Raw genomic sequence first — 25,039 nt, forward strand, 5'->3', positions numbered from 1 at the left:
ACCTCTTGTATCTGCCAAGTGTTTTCAAATAGATTATTTCGTGTTTTCTTTCAGATAAGCCTCAACAAAATGCTGCGGTGTTTTGTGCATGCCTTTCTCTGGACAAGTTTATTTTCTTGTTGTTAGTTATTTGAAAAAAAAATTTCTCAGGATGAATTAATTCTTCCTCAAATGTTTGTTGTCCCATAGTTAGTGTGGGTGAAAACTTGCGAGAAAAAAAAAAGGGAAAAATGTGTGTTTTAACTAATTTATCTATGAGAACTGATGACCTTCAAAAATTTGTTCTTTATTCTTCCTGTCTTCCTTCTTTTTCTCATTTACTGGAGCTTGCTTTGTTTAATTTGGGTTGTTGAGTAAAGTTTGTGGACATTGATATTTTATATATTGAACACACAGAAATAATAAAATAATCTGATCTTCCAAAATATGAATGCACTTATTTTATGATGCAGGTATGACACAAATGACCTGTAGTTATTTAGTGCTTTTCCGTGTTAGCTAACCTTTTTGTGTATAGCAGAGCAGATGCAGCAGGCTGTGGTTTTTTTTGTCCCTTGTTGTTCGGCAGTGCTTTCAGTACAGGGGCCAAAGTGGGCACCGTTTGGCAGTCAAGAGCTGCCTCCCACATGTTTGCGTGTTTGGAAGAACAATTGTGTCAAGTCTTGTGTAGCTTAAGTTTTGGTTTCTGCTGCTGAGGGGTGGAATTCGAAGTACTGGTTAGTTATTTTACACTACAAGTGAGAAGTGGATAGCCTTCAGAGGAGATATGACAGCTTAGTATTAAGGTGGAGAGAGAGTACTGTAATACTGAAAGTTGGTTTCATGTAGTGAAGACTGCAGTTCTTTGTGCATTTTGACGAACTGCAAATTAACACATGCTGTTTTTCTGGTGTGTTTCGTCCTGTTTCATACGAGTATTTTCTAGTTGTGTGAATCAGTGCCTTGCTTGTAATTTGATTAAACATAATTGCTAGTTTGGATTTCTCTATTAGCTGTCAATAAATGAAAGTTGGAAGGTGTTTTCCAGTTCTGGGGATAATATATTCTGTGTTCTTGTGAGGGTATGGAGGATTCTGCATGGAAGAATGGTGTTTAACAGATAATTTTCTGCCAATAAATTATATTTAGTATCCTGACAGCTTTAACAATATGGTAAGGTATAGGCATTATAAAAAGCAGTCCAGTGTTTTGACAGGGCAGGCTGGAAATTGTAGCTGCCTGGTACTAATGAGGATAGTTAAGATTCAGTTAGCTGTGGTGAGGTATAGAGGTCCTTTCCTTTTCTTAGGATATGGAAGAAACAATCCTGTAGATTCTGCACTTACTAAACAATCATGCAGAATAAAGTCTGTGATCAAGCATTGTAGTATGGTTCATTGCTGTTCTGTAGATGTAGGTTATTAACTCTTTCCATATCTGGCCTTAGTTACTAATGTGAAAGCATGCAGGAAGTTATTCTTTTCTTTCTTCCTCTCTTACCTGTTTTTTTCTTTTGCTTTGGCAGCTTCCGAGAAGTTTGTTGTAGTCTTTTATCACCTTTTTGTTCTGGTAGTTAGTGTACCTATCAAAATATCAAGTTTGTTACGCTTGTACAAGCTGTGCAATTTAAATATTACAGGATTAGTTTAAAAAGCACTTCCCCCTGTCATCCTAACTGGTTAAATGCGTTTGCATCTTGGCTTATATAAATACTGGTAGCATTAATGAGATTTCATCTTGCTGTGAGTATATGAGCTTTTCTAGTGTTGTACTGTGACATTTTGAATTAGGTTCGTTAGGTTTCTCAGGCCACATACTGACTTAGATGTGGATGATTAAACTTTGCTGACTTCATGTTTCCAGTTCTGTAGTATTAAGACAAATGTAGCATTACTATGCTCTTGGCTGATGACTTGAAGGTCTTTTGGCGGGGCCTGACAATGGCTATAAACTTTTTAAAAGGAGGACCAGATTCTTTAACACAGCTGTTGGCTCTTTAGCTGGCAACTGTGGACAAGTTACATGCTTGCATTTTATCTAGATTTTGCGCTGTTTAATCAGACATGTTTCAAGACATAGGCAAACTACTTGGTCACCAAGAAATTTAAGTTCTATGGGCAGGCCTTGCAGTTTCTTGGATCAGGCTCATAGCTTGAGCTTGCTTGACTAGAGCTTTCCGAGGATTAGCTAAAAAGCTTCTTTCAGCGTTATGCAAAGTACTAATGCATGCTAATTTGAGTGGAGTATGTCTTCTCATTTATTCACGTTATCAACTGCTTTTCTAGCTAGTTATGGGCAAACTTGTCAAGGTGCAGTACTGTCTTGCAAGGGGGCAGAAAATGGCTGATTACAATGTTGATATTAGACATTTAAAATAACTGTTAAAAATCTCTCTCTACATACTACTTGTCTTTCTATTTTATAATGTGCAGCCTAAATGGACATGCTGCCCTTGTTTCTATGACTTTGTATTTGCTAATGTCTTGCACATACTCATTTTGTAGTAGTAAATAAAAACTCTAGAACTTTTTATTTCTCAGCTTGCGCTGCTCTTTAACATCACAAAACAGGTAGTTATGTATACCCCTAAGTGGAATAGTTAAGGCAGTGATAGCATGATTGCAGTGTGGATTTTACTTTAGAATGGCATCTTAGTAGTTATGTACTTGTCTGCAAAAGAACCTCTGAAGGCCTTTTAACTCTTACACTTGACTATATTTTATGCTGTCCTGTTTTATGATTTGGTAGGGTGTAACTGAATTTTTGCATGTGAAAGAAAGAGCAAAAGTAGGAATTGGTGGGAGAGAGTATGTAGGACTCTTGAATTCCACAAAGTCCTTGAGAGAATTACATGGTGTGTTAGAAGTTAATGGAATTGAATTTGAAGGCCAGCATTTTCCAACTGATTTACAGCATAGCTTTGTTTTTTGTGGTAAACTTAAACCATGTCACTCAGTACTGGTGCTTACTGTTTTAGACTGACAAGTATAATGAACAATGCTGCAATAATACAATTATGAAATGAATTTAAGAAGTCTCAACTCATAGGTCATAACTGTAAAGGTGTTAAATTACTAGGAAATCATAAAATGAATAGCATTGTCTAATAAGAAGTATATGGACTTCTAGCACAGCAAGTACTGCATAGCCTCTATCATCTTTCTGCTTCCTAAACTACTGAGATTGTATAGTAGAATCTGCTCAAGGAGTGTTCTTACAAAGATTGTGCCTATCAAAGAGCTGTTTTACCCAGTAAGTTAATGAGAAGATGTCCTTTACTGAGGAAGAAGGGTATCACAAGCGTGGATCGGAGAGTATATTTCCACCAAAAATAACATAGCTGGCTGGTCTGTGTGGTCATTGGACAGGGAGCTGGACCCTAAGATTCATGGAAGCAGGTAGAAAAAAGATCCTGTGAAAGAGGATTTGTGTTTTTCACACGCCAATAAAGCTGGGCAAAAATTCTGCCTTTCCAATGCTATACAAATGTCTTCATGATTAGTTGAAAATTACTAATTTTGCTTGCGGTACATATTCAAGTTCATTATAGTACAATTCAGTTATATGCTTGAGCTTTTTAGTTCCAGAGATGTCCAGAGATGTAAAAAAAAATAATCTAGTTAGTATCTTTACTTTGGTATGTTTTGCAAACAGGATTTTAGCAATCTAGCAGCCAGGGAAGCATGCTGGCATATGTGATTGTGGAAGTTAGCATGAGTTAATCACCGTTGATTAGCTAGATTAACAATCTTTAAATTAACTAATTTCTTCATTGTGGCTAAGTGGTAGGGTATATTCAGTTTGTTTGGTACATTGCTGTTTTTAAAGTAGCTCAGGTATTAAAACTGATGTTTTGGTGAAATGTCTTGGCAGAGAGGAATTTTTATCATAGTAATTTATGCAGTAATTAGTTTGTTGTGCCTAGTGATTGAAATCAGACACTAGCCAAAATAATCTTGCAGCTTTTCTTGTAGCTGAACCACTTGGATGTGGCTTTTTTTTGTCTCCTTACCCCTTTTCATGAGGAATGTAGGAAATCAGTTATCTTTCAGATTTATAACCCTTTATCTTAGACAAATTTAATTACAAAACTTATGGAAGACAGAGCCTCAGGTTTCTAGGAACACATGTAGGCACTGTGCTTGTGTATGTTTTGTGCCCACAGACAAAACTAGGATGAAAAGGTTGATACTAGATTTCCTTTTGAAACTGGCTTTCTATATGAATGATTTAATTTAATACATTTACATAGAAACTGATTAAGCTAATTGGTAAAACAATTTATATAACTGCTTTTGGAAATGGGCTTCATCTGTGACGTAGTGGAAGATGATGTCTGGCACTGTGCGCATGTATGAGTTGGCAGAACTAATATTAATTCATAGCTGTAACTTTGGCTTTGCGTGTTTACCTGTGCAGCTGCAGTGTTTAACTTAGAGCAGCAGGTAGGAATAGCTCAGAATCAGAGAACTGTGGAGGTTGGAAGGGACTCTCTTCTAGTACCTCTGTATCTCTCTTGTACTGGGGAGCCCAGAAGTGGGCACGGCACTCCAGGTGTGGCCTCACCAGTGCTGACTAAAAGGGAAGGATCACCTCCCTTGACCTGCTGGCAACAGTCCTCCTAATGCAGCCTGGGATGCTGTTAGCTACCTTTGCTGCACGGGCGCATTGCTGGCTTGTGTTCCACTTGATGTCCCCCAGGACCCCCAAAGGCCTTTTCTGCAACGCTGCTTTCCAGCCTGCCAGCCCCCTTCATGTACCCCGTATGCCTTGGGTCGTTCCTCACCAGCTGCAGGACTTTGCACTTCTCCTTGTTGAGCTTCACAAGGTTCCTGTCAGCCCATTTCTCCAGCCTGTCAAGGTCCCTCTGGATGACAGCACAACCCTCTGGTGTATCAGCCAATCCTCCCAGTTTTGTATTGTCTACAAACACCACATTGTTGTAAGCAGAAATAGTTGCTCTGATTTGGCTTAGATAAAAGTATGTGTCTGAGAGACCTTGAAGTGGTGAGGAACCGAGTTATCGGTTAACTGAACATAATTCCAACTATTGGCTGTTGCAGTATGCCCTCCCCTCCCACTCCTCATTAAAGCTAGTCCTTTAGGAATGCTTGATTTGGTTTGGGAACACTGGGCTTGGTACTAGGCAGGTAAGTGGATGAAACACGCTTCTGAAAAGTTTCTCTCTATCTGCTAAGGGAAAGAATATTAGTGATGTAAAAGACAAATTTGTAAGTGGATGCTGAAGTAAACTGCTTTTAACCCCCCCCCCCCCAAACCAATCAAAGAATTAATTAACTCCCCTCTCCCCCTCTCCCCCTCTCCCCCTCTCCCCCTCTCCCCCTCTCCCCCTCTCCCCCTCTCCCCCTCTCCCCCTCTCCCCCTCTCCCCCTCTCCCCCTCTCCCCCTCTCCCCCTCTCCCCCTCTCCCCCTCTCCCCCTCTCCCCCTCTCCCCCTCTCCCCCTCTCCCCCTCTCCCCCTCTCCCCCTCTCCCCCTCTCCCCCTCTCCCCCTCTCCCCCTCTCCCCCTCTCCCCCTCTCCCCCTCTCCCCCTCTCCCCCTCTCCCCCTCTCCCCCTCTCCCCCTCTCCCCCTCTCCCCCTCTCCCCCTCTCCCCCTCTCCCCCTCTCCCCCTCTCCCCCTCTCCCCCTCTCCCCCTCTCCCCCTCTCCCCCTCTCCCCCTCTCCCCCTCTCCCCCTCTCCCCCTCTCCCCCTCTCCCCCTCTCCCCCTCTCCCCCTCTCCCCCTCTCCCCCTCTCCCCCTCTCCCCCTCTCCCCCTCTCCCCCTCTCCCCCTCTCCCCCCCTCTCCGATTTTGTGCAGAGGAATCAAATATCCTGTTTGATTATATTTCCAGTGTCACTTTACTGTCAGTGAACCATTATAAATTGTAAGCACTGTCTATTGCACTTTGCAATGAAGGAAAGCATAGCTTCACTTGTGGTCATAAATCCAAGTTTCATTTTCCTGTGATGGGTCACAGTAGCAAGGTTATATGTGGAACTTCTAATGGATGGGAATAAATGAAGGGTGTCTTATATACAAGCCAGCTGTTTACTGCTGAGGGAAGTTATCCCACTTTTACATGTTGAGGTGTGTTTGCGTATATGGACTTGATAGTTTAAATGCAAAAATACCCCCAAATTAAAATGGTACTGATTTCTGGGAATGCAAGAGTTACAGAAGTCTCATTAATTTCAATTCAAATAGGGTTGGAAAGTAGTGTAGGCAGGGGAATAGGGTCTTACTGAAGGTGGGAGTGTGGAAAAAGAAAATTAAGTGCTAAGAATGGAGAGTGGTGTGCTGAGTGAAGTGGGGAGGCAAAGTGAGAGAAAAAATAAAGACACAAAAAGCAGGCTAAATGTTGGAATACCAGTAGGAGAGTAAAGCATGGGAGGACTTAAAGGCATCTTGCACATACAGCTTTCTTGTACAGTGGTTCATATCAAGCTAGAAGGGTCATGAAGCTAATGAAATTAGTGGCTAATACAGTGACATACAAAAAAACTTATGTTGACTGTGTGGCAAAGAAAACATTATTGCAGGCATTTTGCAGATGGAGAAAATGAGGAATGAGTTAAACTATATGCTCAGGAAAGCAAAATCACTAAAAAGCTAGTCACAGTTGAGTTATTTGTATTCTGGGATGAGCTTTTTTGTAAGGTTAAGGAAGAATTTTGTGAACAATAGATGGCACATGGTGATGTATAGTTGGAAATTGCAACACCTGCTGAAGTTAAAATGATCAGTCCTTTCATGAGTACTGTATCTTAGTATGAAACAGAAATATAACTTTTTATCATCCTCAGTGTAGAAATGGAAATAAGAGGAAACTTACTGTCTTTATGTGTATCACTTGCATGCTTTGTTTCTGTTGAAGAGGTTTCAGAGAATAAGGGTTAATATAGTTCTGCTGTTAAACTGCTGACGTGAGAGTTAGGAAATCCAGGTGCTCTTTCTTTCTGTTTGCAGTGTGAGTGGGAAGTGAGTAATCAGTTTTCTCTGTATACTAACTGGGAACAGTAATATTTTATCAAATGTGTAGCTTTGTTACCCTGGATTGTGCCTGTGTAATGTAAATCCCTAGACAGAGAAATGCAGTAACTTGCAGACGGGTCAACACAGGAAGATGCTATTATGATGTTAAAGGTTAACTTGAGAAAAGGTGTCATAAAACCAGAGGCATGAACTGGACAGTATAAATGTCACTCATGATGGTGTTTGTGCTGGGTGAAGGCTGAGTATTTTTAAAGGAGGAGGGAGAAAAAGTAAACACTTGTTTTGTGCCTTTTATACTAGCATGGGTAGAGGATTTCAGAAGCTCTTTTCCTGTTTCAAACACATATGTCTGTCCTGGTTTCGTCTGGGATAGAGTTAATTTTCTTTCTAGTAGCTGGCATAGTGTTACCTTTTGGATTTAGTATGAGAAGAATGTTGATAACACACTGATGTCTTCAGTTGCTGCTAAGCAGTGTTTATACAAAGTAGGGGATTTTTCCGTTTCTCATGCCCAGCCAGCAAGAATTCAACATGAATCTCAGAATTTATTTTACAGATTATTCTCTTCAGTGTATGTTATTTTTTTTCTTTTTCTTTTTTTTTTTTTTTAAAGCTGGATTGAAAGTGAACCACAATGGCTGCTGTCATCTCAGATAGTCCTTCAAACCCAAGCTGCAAAATCATGACTTTTAGGCCTTCGATGGATGAATTCAGGGATTTCAACAAATACTTAGCATACATGGAATCACAAGGTGCTCATAGGGCTGGAGTTGCAAAGGTAAACATCTACAATGTAGAAGGAAAATTGTTCCTAATATGTTTTCCCAGTATCTGTATTTTGCTGATTGCAAAACTGACTTTTTTGGTATTTAACATTTTTTTCCCAATGATTTTCAATGAATGGATACTGCGCTGTTACTGTTTTAAAAAAGAGCTTTTTGGTATCTCTGATGTTTCATGCAAACTAATGAAGATGATGTATACTGTTTTCTCTCTGTCAATTGTTTCCATGTTTACAATAGTGAAAGAAGATCTCATCTTAAGGCAGATTTAAGCTAGTTTTTGGCAAATCAGAACAGATTAGGAGTTCATAGTATAAATTGGAAAGTCCTGATTTATCAGATGTTGAACTCGGTCTTCTAGGGTTGTGTATAACTTTGCTGGAGCAAATAATCCCACTACAGTCAATGGATGTATGCATGAAGATAGTGATGCAGTGTTTGAATGAAAATTGTTTTCTTTTTAATGGTGATCATGTTATCTTTTATTAATGAGAATTGGAGGTACATTAATTACCATTGAATTGCCCTTTGAACAATGGTATATCCAGGGTTTTACAGCAGGTGTTTGTCCCCTAATGGAGAGTGATTGTCAGAGATTAAGTTTGATGTAATTTAGTGCTACATCATATAAGTATTTATGCAGTATTTGTTTTGCCACTTTTCAAACCATCAGGGCATAGTGCAGGTCTAGAAATCCTAGCTTAGTTATTGCAAGTAGTCAGTGGGAATAGCTGTCTTCATCACTGGGTTTTTAAGCTAATGTTGCAAAGTCAAGACATTTAAAAATTGAGAAACAAAACCTGCAATTCTTGCTTTCCCCTGGCCCACTCCCTGCTTCCTGTAAAACAAAGCAAAATTGAATCCCTTTGAACTCCCCAAACTGAACACACTTTGAAAACCTTATAGTTTACTTGCTTTCTGATTTATGAGGGTGGAGTACATGTAGGTTATATTTTCAAACTCTTCTCTGCAAACAGGAGTAGAAATGGGATAAATAGACAACAGAGGAAAGCCTGAGCTGAATTTTTCACTTACTCAACTGTATTAAGGATATATTATGGAACCTATTTGTTTGTGTGGGGATGAACTATTGCAGTCCTCTCATCTTGAACAGTAAACATAACAGCAAATTCATCATAGTGACATCTGTTACTCAACAGATTTACACCATTAACATGTATATGAGCAGGAGATTTTAGCTATGTATCATTCTGTGGATTCTGTACATGGACTCAACATTAAAAAACTCTCTCATTTTCATATTGCTTATATAAATAGCTTTATTTCAACTGTTGGTAGTTTCTAATCCTTTTTCATGGGGATCTAGCCAAAGAAATAGAAAGTGCCTTATGACCAGCCACTGAGATGAGACTAATTTTCTTCTACTTCAGTTTGTTTATTCATATATAATATGCTTGCTTTCTTTGGTATGTTGTGTATAAAACAAAGACAGGTATGCATAAATTGTACTCCTATCTTTCTCTGGCTATATGAGGAAGCTGTTATATGAGCCAGGATTAGCCTGTAATACGTTTGGGAAAAAAAATAAAAATGAACTAGTTTTTGTTTAAAAAGAAGAATATTTATGATATGCTCTTTATCATGGCTGTGTCTGTCCTAGACTGCAATTAATCTTTTCATTCGATGGTATTCCAAACCAGAAGCTTCTTAATTTGGAAAAAAAAAAAAAAAAAAAAGGAAAAGTATCTTACATTTCATTTTCCTTTAAAAAACTGTGTATCTGTTTACCTCTTTGACAGTTCTCCGGATGTGTATCATCAAAAAATGAACTATAATCCTTAAAAAGCCTCTGCAAACTTCTGTTTTATTTCTGAGATATTCATAATAAATAAATGCTTCAGTTACTCTCCATCAGTTTTTTTTTTTTTTTTTGCGCTGCTGCTTTTCTTTTCTGTCAGGGATTGAAGCAGCTGGGAATGCTGGTCAGCAGCTTCCTGATACATGGTGCTAGGTGCTCCTCTGAGGCTGCTGGTATACTTAAGATTAACTGTGGGACTAAAATATGTCATGGTTTGATCCCAGTGTACTAGTCATTTGTGTGTGTGAACTTTAGGATATCTGGAAAGGGAGAGTTTTCCATGTCTTGGCATTCTTGGTTGCAAAATTTCAGCCAGCAGGCAGTGTGAAGAGGTAATGAAGTCTTATTGGAAATATTCTTCAGATTTTTATGAGACATAAATATGGCTTCAGTCATAGTTGTGTTTTGGTACCTTATCTTGGTTCTGGTTCTGGTTCCTTTCCTGCCATCCAGCAATTAAATAAACCTCCATGTGCAACTGGTGTAGGAGAAAAGGGCAGAGCCATTGAAGATGTCCTGAGGAGAGCAAAGGACATAGTAACCTTAGGAAAGACTGAAAGGAAAGAATGTGAAACAATTTTGCCTTTATTGTAAAATTTAGAATTTCTGTAATATTGCTGTCATCTTCATATCCTTACTCTTAGTGTTGCACCCCCCCCCCCCCCCCGACACCTCCCCCTCGAAGATTCTGGATAGACATAATTTTCTGGCATAACCAAGCATGAGATTAATTCTTGCATATATGAAATGCATATGATCTAAATATTCACTTGTCACTGAAAGGCAAAGATGACATAGTATCAATAAAATAGACTAATGCTGTCATTTTAAAAAGAGCACTTAATGTTAATATGTAAACTTTGTTTTGAATTTGAAACACCTAAAAGGAATATTGTAATGGGCCAAAGTAGTAGTTATCTTTTTAGGTTAGGAACATGAATATGTGAAACTGACTTTTTTTAAAATGGTACATGCAACCGTAATATCTAATATCTACCAGGTGTTTCAGTATTTTAAAGAGTGTAATGCAGATGTTGACTGTGCAATGGATGCAGGCGTGTACTGTATTTAATTTACTGTAACACTAATCTAGTAAAAAATCAATCTGTAAAATGGTAAGCATGGCAACAGAAGAACAGAGGTTAGGCTGTGGTCTCTTCTTCTTCACCATGGTGTAAAGCTGTAAGATGTAGATTAGAATCCCATAACTGTGTTGAAAATTAATGGGGGGTCCATTCTGGTAATTTAAGTGACAAAGTACTTCAGAGATATGACAACTTTCAGGATTAGTATGAGAAGTGGGTAGTAAATTTTAGATGCATATCCCTAGTTAACACTGTTTAACGTGAATTAATTTTTAAATTTTCAAGCAACTTTTTTTTTTTAATGTCATTAAATACAAATTGAAACTACTTTCTTTCCTGATGAGCTCATGAGCTGCTTCCTTAAGGATGAGTCTTTCAGTGTTGTTGCCATTATCAAACTATAGCTATTTATTTTGTAGTTTCATCTGGACTATACTTTTTTTTTTCTTTTCCTAAAAAGGAAATGATATTTTCTCTTGCTCTCTCATTAACATAATGTCTCAATGAGATGGTTATTAGATCTCATTATCAGGTAGTAGGTATGGAAAAAATTTGGCTACAAATTACTGTTCTTTCAAATTATACACACGCAATTAAGAGAAACTGGAAATTAGTGGAGTCTTAAAAATAACTCCAAGATTTGATTTACAGAGGTTGTCACTACTCTCATAGCACTTGGAGTTTCATACTCTTTCTGTTGAAGTCACTAAAATTAAACATATCTGATAAGGGCAGAATTTGGCAATGTGGTCAGGGATTGGTGATATTTTGCATAGTATATTTTGGCTTGTTTGAAGTTAATATACCTGTGCTTAAATGATTGAAAATGTGTTTCCATTTTTTGGCCATACATCTAAGATTTAATTCCCATTCCATGTATCACATTTCAAAACCATTTGGGAAGCTCTTCTCCATGTACAGATTGTTAAAATGTGATAGTCATGGGACCACAGAAAAATATTTTTATATATCTGTGTTTATATGCATGTGGGATATCTGCTGATCTGGGTTTACAGAACACCTGGAATAATGTCTATGATATAAGAAAGCATACCAAAACCTTTTAAAAATTATTAATTGCATTAGTCATGTTTCAGTTGTACTGCGACTGAGGAAGGGCCCTTCTAACCATACCACGTAGGTCTGCTTTCCCCTTCTGCTTAATACTAGAATAGCAGTTAAAGCATTCTAGCTGTTTTCATCCTGTCGGTTAGTTGGCTCGTATTACTCTGATGTCTTGAGACTTTTTATATTCTAATTTTTACTATTTTTTGATATATCTCAAAAAAATTACATTTTTATGTAAAAATTAAACCAAGTAAGTATTTTTTAAAACAAATCTTATCAAACCAATAATTCATACTGCGAAAGTTAAAGGGTCATTTTCTGAGTTTTGGAAACTGGATTTAAAATAAGAAGAATAAAATATTTTTTCCTGTTTTGATAGTAATATAAAATGAATTTACAGAGGACCTAATTTGTATTAAGTCTAGGATGTACAGACTCAAGTATGAATGCAAAGAATATAAAGACTACCAGAGGAGCTGTATGCATATGCAGAAACAGTAATTTAACCTCTAAACGGAGGTCATAAGCAGAGTAGGTGTACCCAGCACTTCAGGTTAAATGTGAGTAAGGGGAGAAGACCTCTTACTTTTGTGGAAGAATATGTGTATGTAAATGGGGATAAACTGACTATAAGACTTGCATATATTGTGGGAAGAGGGGGAGTGCGGGGAATAAAATGTTAATAAAAAAAGTTCCTAATAATATGCCTGAAACAAATGATTAAGGTACTAGACAAACAACATTAAACCACTTCCAGAGCAGATAATACACTGTGGCATCCCTGGACCAAATTGGCTAAAAAATTCCATTGGGCTTTTGAATGTCTGAAATGAGCTTTAGGCATAGATAATGTATTTTAGTCTTATAGAGGATCCTATACTTAAAAAGGAAAAGAAGGGATGAAAGCAGTAGGACAAATGAAAAACAAGGCACCCTCATGGATTAGTTGCTATTTACTTGAATAAAAAGTGTTTTGGAGTTTCAAACTGCATTTATGCAGAGCTAAATAGTTAAATTAATTTGCAGTCACCTTGGCAAGTAGAAAAGTAATTATGGAACATGGTACTGAAAGTAGATGTTGGCAAGTACAAGAAAAACAATTTTCAGAAGAGTTGGGGCAGAAGTAGCTACATGGAAATAGTAGCCAGTGCCATTCAGAATCAAATGCAGAACAGGAGATTACCATTATACGAAAGTGGATTTAACAAAAATTTATGCATTGATAGCACTCTGAAATAACCTCAGTTGTACTAAAGTGCGGCCTTCATGGAGGAGACTGAGTGGTATAACAAATATATCTATCTAAAACTGAATATATATGTCATGCTAAGTAACACTACACAGTGTTAATATGCTTAGGATGTTTGAGACATATGTATGTATAGATATATAAATGAGAAAGCCTTGCCTTAGGTTTTTCCATTTTTATATTAGAACATTGAACAGCTTGGCTGATTAATTTGATCTAGGCTGCTTCCATGGAGTAAACCTAACTTGCCTGACTCTGTAGAGGTTATTTTTACTAAAGGGAATGTAAGGAGGCTTCAGTGGGACAGGTCAGTGGTAAAAACTCAAGAGACCTAGTTGTTATTTCTAACTCTGATACTGACTAGCTCTGTGTTGCTTTGAATGTTATATTTTAACATCTCCAGTCCTTGCCCTGACCTTTGTTAGAAAATACAGATCCTTTGGACCAGGGACTCTATTTTTATTTTCTTTGAAAATGATGCTTAGCACATCAGTCCCCACAGAATTCCCTTCTCTAACCAGTACTCTAATTACAACGATAATAAACATGCTCCAGTTAGCTGGAAGGAGATATTTTGAATCTGTAGTCACAAAAATATTTTCATTGCTTAAAACACACTGACCTTGAAATAAATAAGATAATGCAAATTTTGCTTTTCAGTATTCATATATTTGAGGCAAACCTACAAGTGCATACTTAATAATCATGAAAATGGAAATCTCTGTGCACATATTTGATTTCTATGCATATATTCTGAATGCATGACTTCTGTGCTTCCAAACCAACATTTTGTATTTTGTTGATGTGCATATAATTTAAGATTTGTGTGAAAGAAATAAGTAGGAATCACAAGATGGTTAGATTATTTTTTTACTCTAAAAGCAAACAACAGTGAAAGTTGCTAAGTAGTCTCTGTGCAGCTGAAGTCCCATGGAAGCTGGGAAGAAAAAATGAAATGAGGGAGTTGCATCTGTGTAAAAAACTGGATAAAAATGCCTATGTTTGAAATAAAAGCATTAGGTATGGAAGTGTGTTACTATCTGATAAATTTTCTTCATCTTGATGCTTCTGTTTTGGTGTGTGCTTGCTAGCATTAATGATCATAATCAGTTTTCTTTGAGGGTTGGACTATTTGAGTATGTTAGCATTACAGTTTACCCCATTTGTTATTGTTTTCCAAAGGTAGCAAATGATCTCAGGGTCTATCTGTAATATTTTTTAGAATTTTTTACTTTCTTGGAGTGGTGTAATAGCAAAATATCTAATGGACAATATTGTGTGGAATCCTGAAATGCTTGTTAGAGGAACAGCCTAGCTAGCCTAGTGTGAAGGCTACCTCTTAAGGTGTGAATTAATTATTCAAGTAATGTAATTTGTGCATAGCAGACGAATGTTTACAAAAGTCATCCTACTTTGCTGTATGTTACTTTAAAAGTTTCCAAGCCAATGCTTGTGAAAATTTGATCTGAACACCATGGAAAAGAATGAATATAGTGAGTGGGTCAAAGAACATAATCACTGAGCTTTTGGGCAAGTAAAAGTTCAAAACTAAAAAAAAATAATTAAAAATGTCTGTTGCTGTGTTTTAAAACTGTTGCAATTTCAAATCTAGAGAGTTTTCTGTTTTCAGGTAAAATAACACATGCAAGGAATGTTCAAAATTACGCAGCCAGTTGAAGAACACTGGTATAACTACAGGCTTCTCTGAAGTTCCTAATGACTTTATTACCAACACTTTCGAATCTGCTGAGGAGTTTTTGTAGACTTTGGGCAATTCTGTGGTATTTGGAATAAAAGTGTTAACTTTACAACTGGTTAATCTGCACATAGCTTTAATCTTTAATTATGAGGTTCAAATCATGTTAATACAAAATCTAGTATATCTAAATTGGTGCAAACTCTGACTATAATAGAGTTGTACCCTGCAGTTTGATGGGGAGTAAGTTAAACAGACTCTAAAATCTAAAGCTCTCTGAAATAGCTCTATTTTTTACATTTTTCAGTAAGAAATAAAGTTATTTATACTGTTTACACCAAATAACATTTGGACAGGGGACTGTCAATCTTGTGTACGAATCTGTTTTTTTGTTTTTTTAAATTGAGGATAACAATTTTATATTGTGGAGTATGAAGTATTTATGATTTTTAAGGTTTTCTGATGATAAAATATTTGTCTGTTCTGTTATCATACATGTGTATGTTTGCACAGTTTCACATGATTGAATTGGTGTAGACTAATGAGTTGCTGCTTGTGAATTGAGGTAATGTTATGCCCATTTTTAATGGTTTCTGCATTATCTAGGAGCACTTACATGGTCAGTTACTGTGAAACAGCTGGTAAGGAATCGTTCATGTGATCATCTGGGCATATTTGACTGGTTCTTTTGATTTTTCCTGAATGTTTTGAATTGGTATTGCAACTGTTGATATCCTGTTTTTTATTTCTGAATTTAAAGGTTATCCCACCGAAGGAGTGGAAACCAAGAAAACATTATAATGATATTGAAGATTTGGTGATTCCTGCTCCAATTCAGCAGATTGTCACTGGCCAGTCGGGGCTCTTCATGCAGTACAACATTCAGAAAAAGCCAATGACGGTGAAGGAGTTCAAGCAGCTGGCCAACAGTGACCAGTATGTATATGAGGGGGTCTTGCTTAGAATGACAAATATTTATTTGTTCCCATATTGTGGTTTCTTTGAATTGCACTAGGCAGCTGGTGGTTTTTTTTTTCACTTACTCAGTAGAGGTTTTCCTGTCTCCTAAGTTGTGGAAGGGTACCACAATATGAACATTGTTTGTGTTCCAGTTGTTGAAATCATCTGATACCAAGGCAGCAAGAAAGCATCTGACAAACCTGAGACATGATGCTTTCTGTCTACCTTCATTTTTTGTTTTTCCTCTTCTAACAAATGCTTATGTTGAAAATAATGAAGATGATACAGACTTACATCTGAGTTTTATTTTGAGTACAGCTATTAATGTTTAATGTGTAACTTATTTTGGCCTAGATACTGGAATGACCTATCACCATGTAATTTGGAAAAAAATCCGACATCTTTTTAACTCACCTAGAAGTTTTTGCATTAATCTAAGAGAACTCAACTGTACCTAGCGAATGTCTATGTTCTGGTTATGGCAAGATGGATATTAAGAGAGGGGGGGTGGAGAAAGTCTGTGAAGGGCTAGGTGCTATACTAAAAAGTTTCAAATTGGTGGACATCCCAAGAAGAGGGCAGTGATTAGAAGGAATTCTTTCCCATTCCATTTGGCCACATAAAAAGAATAAATTCTACTTCAGCATTTCCTCAAAACTGACTGGAAACAGTTTCTGGAAGGTGAGTCAACGGATCCTAGAGACAAAAGGTATATGAATATAATGAAGGAAGATAACACTGCCCTAGTTTGAAGGAAAGTTTCCCTCATAAGTTAATTCAAGAAATTATGAAGTAAGAAGAGAAGATCTTGTCCTGTTATCAAAATCAGGAAAAACTAGGACATGAAAAGCTTTTAAAGAGGCTCCTCAGCAAATGTTCCGTAATATCCATGCCGTTGTAAAAATGCAAAACTGATCTTTTTTCAATTAAAAAGTTATCAGTATGTTTCTGCCCATATATTATTTGTGAAAAATTGAGCTTATCACACTTAAAATTTTCTTCCTCTGGTAAACAGGAATGGGAACCTATTTTGTAGTTCTTAAAATTATTTGTTCAATAACTGTTAGAGGGGAGAATAAAATACAAAGCCTGTATGGGATCTGATGTCATTTTCTATGATATCTGTTTATATATGTTTATAGTTTACTTTTGATTAAATGTGATAAAAAGATAAACACTAATTTCTTAAAATAGTTTGATAATGCAAAAATAGTGTGAAGATTTTAATATGTATCATGATGTTAAGTTTATTATATTCTTTATCATGGAAGATAATTTGGAAGTGTTTCTGATTTCAGTTTTCATGTTTTTTACTGAAATCAGTTTACAAGTTCATTTCATCGGTAAAGTAAAGAACAGTTGGGAGTACTTCTTATATATTACTAGCTGTAGGTCTTTCTAAATATTCATCACTGCTCTTGAGAAAATGTGTCATATAACCTCCTGTGACACTCAATGCAGTCTATATTTCTTAAACTATTAAGTAGCTGAGAGCCCCTATTCTCCCATAAAAATAATTTTGTTCCTTAATGAAGAAAACTTCTCTGTTAAAAACTCTTTTCCTGAGTATGGTGATGTTACTCATTTCCTTTAAGAAAGAGAGAAGGGTCATGAAGGTCTAAATTGAAACATAGTTGCCTTTAAAAGGATTTGTGCCCTCAGTCTAATGCCTTGCATGTTTTATTTGCTTGAGGATTCACAGTTCACCATTGAACCAAGGTGCTTCTCCACCTTGACCTCTGGGAAGTATGGGCATACCTGCATCCTGTAATCAAGATACTTGTGTTATGGTAACTGAGTTTATGTATCCATATTACTCAGTGACAAGCAGAAATACAATCCGATTTCTGGAGCCATATCATGAGAAATAATTGAAGCAACTCCATTGCTGAGAATGCTTTGGTTAAGATGTGTTTTGCTAACTTGCTTGTCTCTGTTCTGTGTTATCACATGATGTAAATGTACCTGGTGTACTTGATTCTTGTATGTTTGGATTTTCTTTCCAGTAGTTCAACTGTAGTAAGTTGGCAGTGCTAATATGAAAATTTACTTCTCAGAGTTGCAGTAATGGAGCAAGTTTTCTTTTCTGAAGACCTGAATATGGGAGAACAGAGGCCTAACAAAAGATCCTGAGGCAAAAGCTATTGATGGATGTTTTCTATGGTAGTGTGCTTGTGTTGTGTTCCCGCGAGATTTTAAATGAGGTTTGAGTAACCTTCGAACAGTATATACTTAAGTATATTTATGCATATAAAAGTATGGTGCCCTGTGCTGCACTGACGGAGTAAAAAGAGTAATTCCCTTAAATATTTTTTCTCACTGCATGGTAGAATTTTTGGTATCAACTGTTTGAAACATTACACCTTTTCTCAGAAGTTTTTTCTGGGGAGTGAGAAAGAGAGGAAAGCACTGGTTTTGCCAGACAGGGCTGCTACTTGGCAGAATTAGTACATTTGAGGTGTTCTGAGACAGGCTTATGCAGGACCTACCTCTGTGTCTCTGCAGAGCTGGTAGTGAGGCAGGAAAATAACAAATACTTGTCAATTAAGTGGCTTTTTCATTATGTCTTTTTTTCTGGAAGAGAAACAAAAGGGAGGGCCTCAGCCTGAGGACAGTCAGTAGATGTGCTGTTTAGCTGCTGAAGACTGAAGAAAATGTTACATAGGTAGGTGTATGACTTCAGTTACTATAGCTGTCAGGTAGGACATTACATGCTGTGGTGAATCATGAAACTAAGAATTCAGGACAACTAATAATTCCTCTATTTCAGTGAACTTGAAATGAAGTGATCTCTTAGAATTAAGTTTGCAGGATCAGAGGCATAGTCCATTGTGAAGGTGATTGTTGAAAGACTATGCTGAACCTTTGCCTACCTCTTCCTCTGCAGATACTGCACCCCAAGATACATAGATTATGAAGATCTGGAGCGTAAATACTGGAAGAACTTGACTTTTGTGGCACCAATTTATGGAGCAGATATCAATGGGAGCATTTATGATGAAGTATGCATAGTTTTTTTTGAAGTTTATCTCTTCCAGCCCTCATTTAAAGGGTACTATATTTGGAGGATACATTCTTGCTTTGTGACTGAGAATCTGTCTTTCTGTTGAAAACTTTGTGTTACTTACTTTAAAGACTCCCATGCAAGGCTGAAATTAACGCTACATCTGCAAGAGTCAGACAGTTCTGTCCTTAGACAGTAGGATATTGCTACTTTCCCTCATCATAAGACTCTTTCCTTTCTTCACTTTGAACTCTCCAGAACTTTGAGATTCCTTCCTATTTATTTATTTGTTTATTAACATTTCAGTATGCATGTTATCTGTGTACCTCTTTGGAAATCTAGTGATATTTAAATAACTTTAAAAGATTAAACCCTTTATTTCTCTCTCACTGAGGAAAGTTGATAGCTGTACTTTATACATGCTTGGAATACCTGCAGTTTCCTGGAAATGTGCTTATACTTCCTGTGTACCTCTGAATTAAAACAGATGAAATGGAAGCTTCCTAAGTAAATGGATTTTGCTGGTTACTTGGCAAGATCTCCATGGATAAAAATGGACTCTTAATACAGATCTCATTATCTGAAGATTTACAGAATATCCATTGTTATCAATTAGGCTATGTGAGTAGCTATAGGAACTAGATTTTGAAAGGATTATTTAAGTAATGAGACTAACAGAAGAAATATTAGCATTTCAAAAAAGATTTGAGGATTTAAAAAACACAGGGCAAACTTTTCTCTAAGAGAATCTACCATGTGTGGAGTTCTTGAGTTATTTCATGTTCTATGTAACTGCCTTCTCCAATCATTAAAAAAAAAAAAAAAGTAGGATTTCTCTGTGGCAGATGAGGCTCTGCTAATGTTTCATATTTCTTCATAGAAATCAAATTACTTGAAGACTCTGTTCAAAGATAAATACGGTCAGCCACGGTGGCTTAAGGCAATTCCATTTTTGCACTAGGTTATGTGATCTTTGAAAGACAACTATAAATGTCCAATGGTCTATTGTTCAGAGAAAGCAGCAAGTCCAAATTATTTTTTTGTGTCCAAACAGCTGTATAAAAATGATTTAGAAAATAATTGAAGATGCTGATTTGGGGTGTTTTGGTGAAGAGACATTCTAGATGGCTGTTGCTTTGTGGAGACCAAAACGGGGCATAGGAAAGCAGTGTTTCTTTCAAGAAACAGAAGCTTTCCCTTTTTCTTTTGCTTCGCTGATATTTTTGTTTTCTTTAATGTTGGCAGGTAACGCCTTCCGGCATAGCTTTTTACAAATGTAGACATTGTTTTGATTGTGTTTTCTTTGGTCTTTGGTATATTAAGGTTACTGTTGCATGAGCAGCATTTCCAAATAAAAGAGGATGCAGTAATATCTGATTTTGAAGTGCTAACTGGTCAAAGAGAAGGTCAGAGATTTCCTTCTCATGGAATTGCACTCTCATTAGGTTGGGAGGCTGAGGAAGGGAGGTCAAAAAAACAAAGGGTGAAGTGAGAAGAGCAGCATTCAGCAATCCTATCTCAGATGTTAGTGCAAAGAAAGCACTGAAAGTTGCAGGCAGTGGCTATGATTAAATGGCTATTATTTAAAAATAAATAAATAACAAAGGAAAAATCTTAGTGAAAATGTTAGTGAGACACTGAGGAAAGAGTGTCAACAGACTGATTAGTAAATGTGACAGCCATGTCACAGTGTACAGCCCAGTGGGGTTTAGAGGAAAAGAAGGAAAAATGCCTGGTACCAAACTGCTGGTGAGAAATTTATGGATGCCACTGATCAAAATGTTTTCTCTTAGAATATTTTTGCCGAAGTTAATTTTTGGCCAGCAGATGGTGTACTTGCACAACTAATCTTTTTCATGTGTTATGCTTGAAGACAGTGCTAAGAAAGGACCTTTTTGATTCTATTTGGAATTAGAGGTTGTTCTTATGTCTTCATTCAGTTTGCTTTTGAGGATTGTCATTATTTGGGGAAAGGAGATGAATACAAGTAGCTGACATTTTGGGCAACATACAGTGCAAAGGGGATGGTGGGATTAATTTGTCATAACAGCCCATTTGCAATAAACAAACCCAAATGCTTTTTACAAAATGCATTTTATAGAAAGCAGTGTGTTTATAGATGTTGCATTTAACAGAAAGGTAAATATCTGGCAGAATTCCAGATAGAAAAACACCTGGAACTTAGTGGAAGTGTGATGTATATGTGTACTTGGGCCATCAAAATTAGTGAGAAGTGCTGCTATGCTGCAAGTCCATATTTTTTAGTTTTCAAGTTTACCAATTACATTTTCTTTTCCACATGGTGGTGTTCAATTTTACGGTGAGACATCTGTATCTGAAGCATGATGGAGCCTTAATTTTTACTATTTAGATTATTTAAAGAAACAATATTGTTATTTGTGGAATCCAGCACCTTGCTGGCACTATGCCAGAGAGATCATAGGTCTTGTAGTATTGTTTGCTTTTCTTAGATCAGAGGATGGCAGATTCTGAGGGGTTTGGAAGATGGGGCAAAGTTATAAAGAGTTATAAAGCCTGTGTTATACGGAACAGCAAAAAAAAAAAAAAAAGAACAGGAACAAAGCTATAAATGCATGCTTTGAAACTTGACAACTAGCATCAACAATTCAAAGTTTACCCTTGTGATATTTGGATTAGTGCAGAATATCTGTTGTGTATTTATAATGTATTTATGGTTGTTTGACAGTTTTGAACACAGATTAAATCTTTATGAATAAGGAAATAACCTATGAGAACAAGTGTTCTGTACACTGCATAGAGCTTTATAGAAAATAAATTTAAGATAGTTGAATGTTTACTTGAAATATTATTCTGTGCTGTGTGCATTTTAATTGCTGTTACATTTAATTACAGTGCTTTGTAGGAGAATGACAATGCAGGTGACTCAAGAAAAAGCATTGCACTAAGGAACAGATTGTAAAGAACATTATTTATATTAAGATTATAAACACTATAAGATATATGTTCAAGGTTCTGTCTTTTTGTTGTTATAAGGTCATCTGGACTTGAGTGAAAATTAATATTCCTGAAAGTGTTTATAATGTCAATAATAAAGCACCAGTCTCATTAGCTGCAGTCATTAAACTGATTTGTGAATTGATTATGAACACCTAAGAGTTATGATTGTTTAGGAAGTTTAATTGAGAAGTGAGTATTTATTTTTTATTATGCTATTTCAAGCGAGCCGTCTTCCTTATGAGTTATCATGAATGTAATGCCAACTTGAGCCAGCTTACACTGTGAATGACTAGCCTGTGAAACAGTTGCAAATAGTTACTGTTCCTGCCAGGAAAGGGGAGGAAGAACCTTATTTTGTTTCTGATATCATAACTTTACTAACTTTATTAACTTCTTATTAACTTCTCTGGCAATTGTACCTGTGAGTAAATTCAAGAGTGCGATTCACCTACTTTTTCTGTACAGTCTCTATTCTGGTGAACTACAGTTAGGCCTTCCACTTCCATGCCACTCCCAACTGTTGTTTATATGAAACCACCAATCACTGAGGCTACAAATTAAGTTGTTTCCTTGTTGTATGAGATACAAGGAGCTCAAATTAACTTCTTTTTTTGTTTTGTTTTTGTTTTGTTTTATTAACTTGAAATTGTATTTGTATAGACAGATGGGGAGGACGTATGAAACCCTCACATGGACTGATCTAGCAACTAAGGAGAAAAAAATCTTCCTGGTTTCAAAGAAGGTTCCAAAGAAAAGTGACTGATTTGATGTTTATAATGGGTCATAAAACACATCTGACTTCAGTGCTGTCAATGGCATCTGCTATTCGGTAGAGAAAACAAGGTTTGAAAGAAGCGCATATAAATGTTGTCTTGCCTCTCTCTCACCACTTGCTTCAGCTCCTGTCTTGAAGATATCACTTCCCTTTTTCTTCTCTTGTCTTATCAGAGGGAATAAAACTAATTGCTAATGCCTCCCTTCTTCCATGTCTAAGCTGTGGGGAGCGTATTTGGTTAGTAGTACAAGAGTGATTGATTCAGTGGAGTTTGTAGGCTAACAGTTGGTTATTTTTGCTAAATTGTAGGTACATCTCTAATGTAATATTAACTCTAGCAACAGATGTACTCAAATTTCCTGCTGTGTCCCTTGACAGAGCAACTAACTTGATTTTAAAGCAGTACATTGACATTATATGTAGAATTTGGGTTTGACCATGAAATGAGTTAAGGATGGCATCTGAGTTGTAGCTTAACCTAGGGCTGCAGGAGAGCAGCAGGCATAAGCAATGCAAGAGTCTCTGGAGAGCATCAGTGACAACTTCCTGACCAAAGTTGTCCACTGGACCTTGTACTCACAAACAAGGAAGGACTTGTTGCAGATGTGAAGGTCAAAGGCAGCCTTGTCTGTAGTGACCATGAGATGGTGGGGTTCAGGATCTTAAGAGGGCATGTCAAGACAGAAAGCAGGACCACAACTATGGCTTTCAGGAGAGCAGACTTTGGCTTCTTCAGTGATCTGCTTGGTAGAGTCCCATGGGATAAGGCCCTGGAGGAAAGAAGGGCCCAAGAAAGCTGGTTGGTATTCACCTCCTCTAAGGTCAAGAGTGGTCCATCCTAATGAGCAGGAAGTCAGGCAATACCAGAGGTCTGCATGGATCAGCAAGAAACTTCTGATGAAACTCAAGCATAAAAAAGAGATACACAGGAGGTAGAAGCAGGGACATGTAACCTGGGAGGAATGTAGAGACACTGTCCAAGTATGCAGAAATGCAACTGTGAGCGTCAAAGCCTACCTGGAATTGGATCTTGGAGATGTCAAAGGCAACAAGAAGGACTTTTATAAGTGTGCTCCAGGGATCAGTACTGGGTCCAGTCTTGTTTAAAGTCTTCATTAATGATTTGGATGATGGGGCAGAGTTGCAGACGATACGGAACTGGGAGGATCAGCCGATATGCTGACAGGTCTTGCTGCTGTCCAGAGGGACCTTGGCAGGCTGGCAGAACAGGCTGACAGGAACTTCATGAAGCTGAACAAGGGGAAGTGCAAAGTGCTGCACCTGGTGAGGAAAAACCCCAGGTATATGGGGTACCTTCTGGGTAGGCTGGAAAGCTGCTTACCAGAAAAGTCCTTTGGGGGTCCTGGGGGACACCAAGTTGAACACGAGCCAGCAATGTGTTGGTGCAGCCAAGGTGGCCAACAATGTCCTGGGCTGCATTAGGAGGAGTGCTGCCAGCAGGTCAAGGGAGGTGATCCTTCCTTTTTAGTCAGCACTGGTGAGGCCACACCTGGAGTGCTGTGCCCAGAGATACAGAGCTACTGGAGAGAGCCGGCGAAAGGGCCAGCAAGACGTTGAAAGGACTGGAGCATCTCTCATATGAGGGAAGGCTGAGAGTGTAGTTCAGCCTAGGGAAGAGAAGGCTCAAGGGGACCTTATCAATGTATATAAATACCTGCAGGGAGGGTACAAAGAGGATGGAGCCAGGCTTTTATCAGCAGTGGCCAGTGACAGGACCAGAGGCAATGGGCACAAACTGAAACACAGGAGATTCCTCCTGAACATGAGGAAATACTTTTTTACTGTGAGGTTGACTGCCCTGCCACAGGTTGCCCAGAGAGATTGTGGATATCTCCATCCTTGCTGAGGTAGTCCTACAGTTTGTCTTTTGCAAAATACCATAAGTATATATCTTGTATACCATCCTTTACATTATTGTATTGGGTTTGCAAGGCGAGGTTTTGGTAGTGGGAGGGCTACAGGGGAGGCTTCTGTGAGAAGCTGCTAGAAGCTTCCTCCACATCTGATAGAGATAATGCCAGCTGGCTCCAAGATGGACCCACCACTGCCCAAGGCCAAGCCCATCAGTGAAGGTGGTAGTGTCTCTGGGCTAACAGATTTAAGAAGTGGGAAGAACCTGCTGCACAGCAGCAACTGCACCCAGAGAGAGTTGTGAGAATATGTGAGAGAAACAACCCTGCAGACAGCCAGGTCAGTGAAGAAGGAGGGGGAGGAGGTGCTCCAGGCACCGGAGCGGAGATTCCCCTGCAGCCCGTGGGGAAGACCCTGGTGAGGCAGACTGTCCCTCTGCAGTCATGGAGGTCCACGGTAGAGCAGATATCCACCTGCAGCCTGGGGAGGACCCCATGCTGGAGCAGGTGGGTTCCTGAAGGAGGCTGTGACCCTGTGGGAAGCTTGTGCTGGAGCAGGCTCCTGGCAGGACCTGCGGATCTGTGGAGAGAGGAGCCCATGCTGGAGCCAGTTTTCTGGCAGGACTTGTGACCCTGTGGGGGAACCTATGCTGGAGCAGTCTGTGAAGAACTGTAGCCCATGGGAAGGACTCACACTGGAGAATTTTGTGGAGAACTGTCTCCCATGGGAGGAATCCCATGCTGGAGCAGGGGAAGAGTGTGAGGAGTCCTCCCCCT

General features: G+C 38.0%; 1 protein-coding gene across 15 annotated transcripts in view; it reads left to right on the top strand.

The window, feature by feature from the left end:
* The window catches only part of KDM4C (lysine demethylase 4C), a 279,086-nt gene that overhangs the window by 7,090 nt on the left and 246,957 nt on the right, over window positions 1-25,039 (top strand). For 10 of the 15 annotated variants that reach the window (XR_012649164.1, XR_012649166.1, XR_012649165.1 and 7 more), the window contains exons 2-4: window positions 7,588-7,752; window positions 15,434-15,609; window positions 18,521-18,635. Coding sequence is in view for 9 of the 15 variants with exons in the window: in XM_075021802.1 (XP_074877903.1) it covers window positions 7,609-7,752; window positions 15,434-15,609; window positions 18,521-18,635 (435 nt within the window). In the remaining 6 variants the exon portion in view is untranslated. Of the gene's footprint in view, window positions 1-7,587; window positions 7,753-15,433; window positions 15,610-18,520; window positions 18,636-22,276; window positions 22,460-25,039 lie in introns of those variants that run through there. The other 5 variants (XR_012649167.1, XR_012649168.1, XM_075021806.1 and 2 more) reach the window with 5 other exon arrangements.

Source organism: Buteo buteo, chromosome Z (genome assembly GCF_964188355.1).
Source record: "Buteo buteo chromosome Z, bButBut1.hap1.1, whole genome shotgun sequence".
Taxonomy (NCBI): domain Eukaryota; kingdom Metazoa; phylum Chordata; class Aves; order Accipitriformes; family Accipitridae; genus Buteo; species Buteo buteo.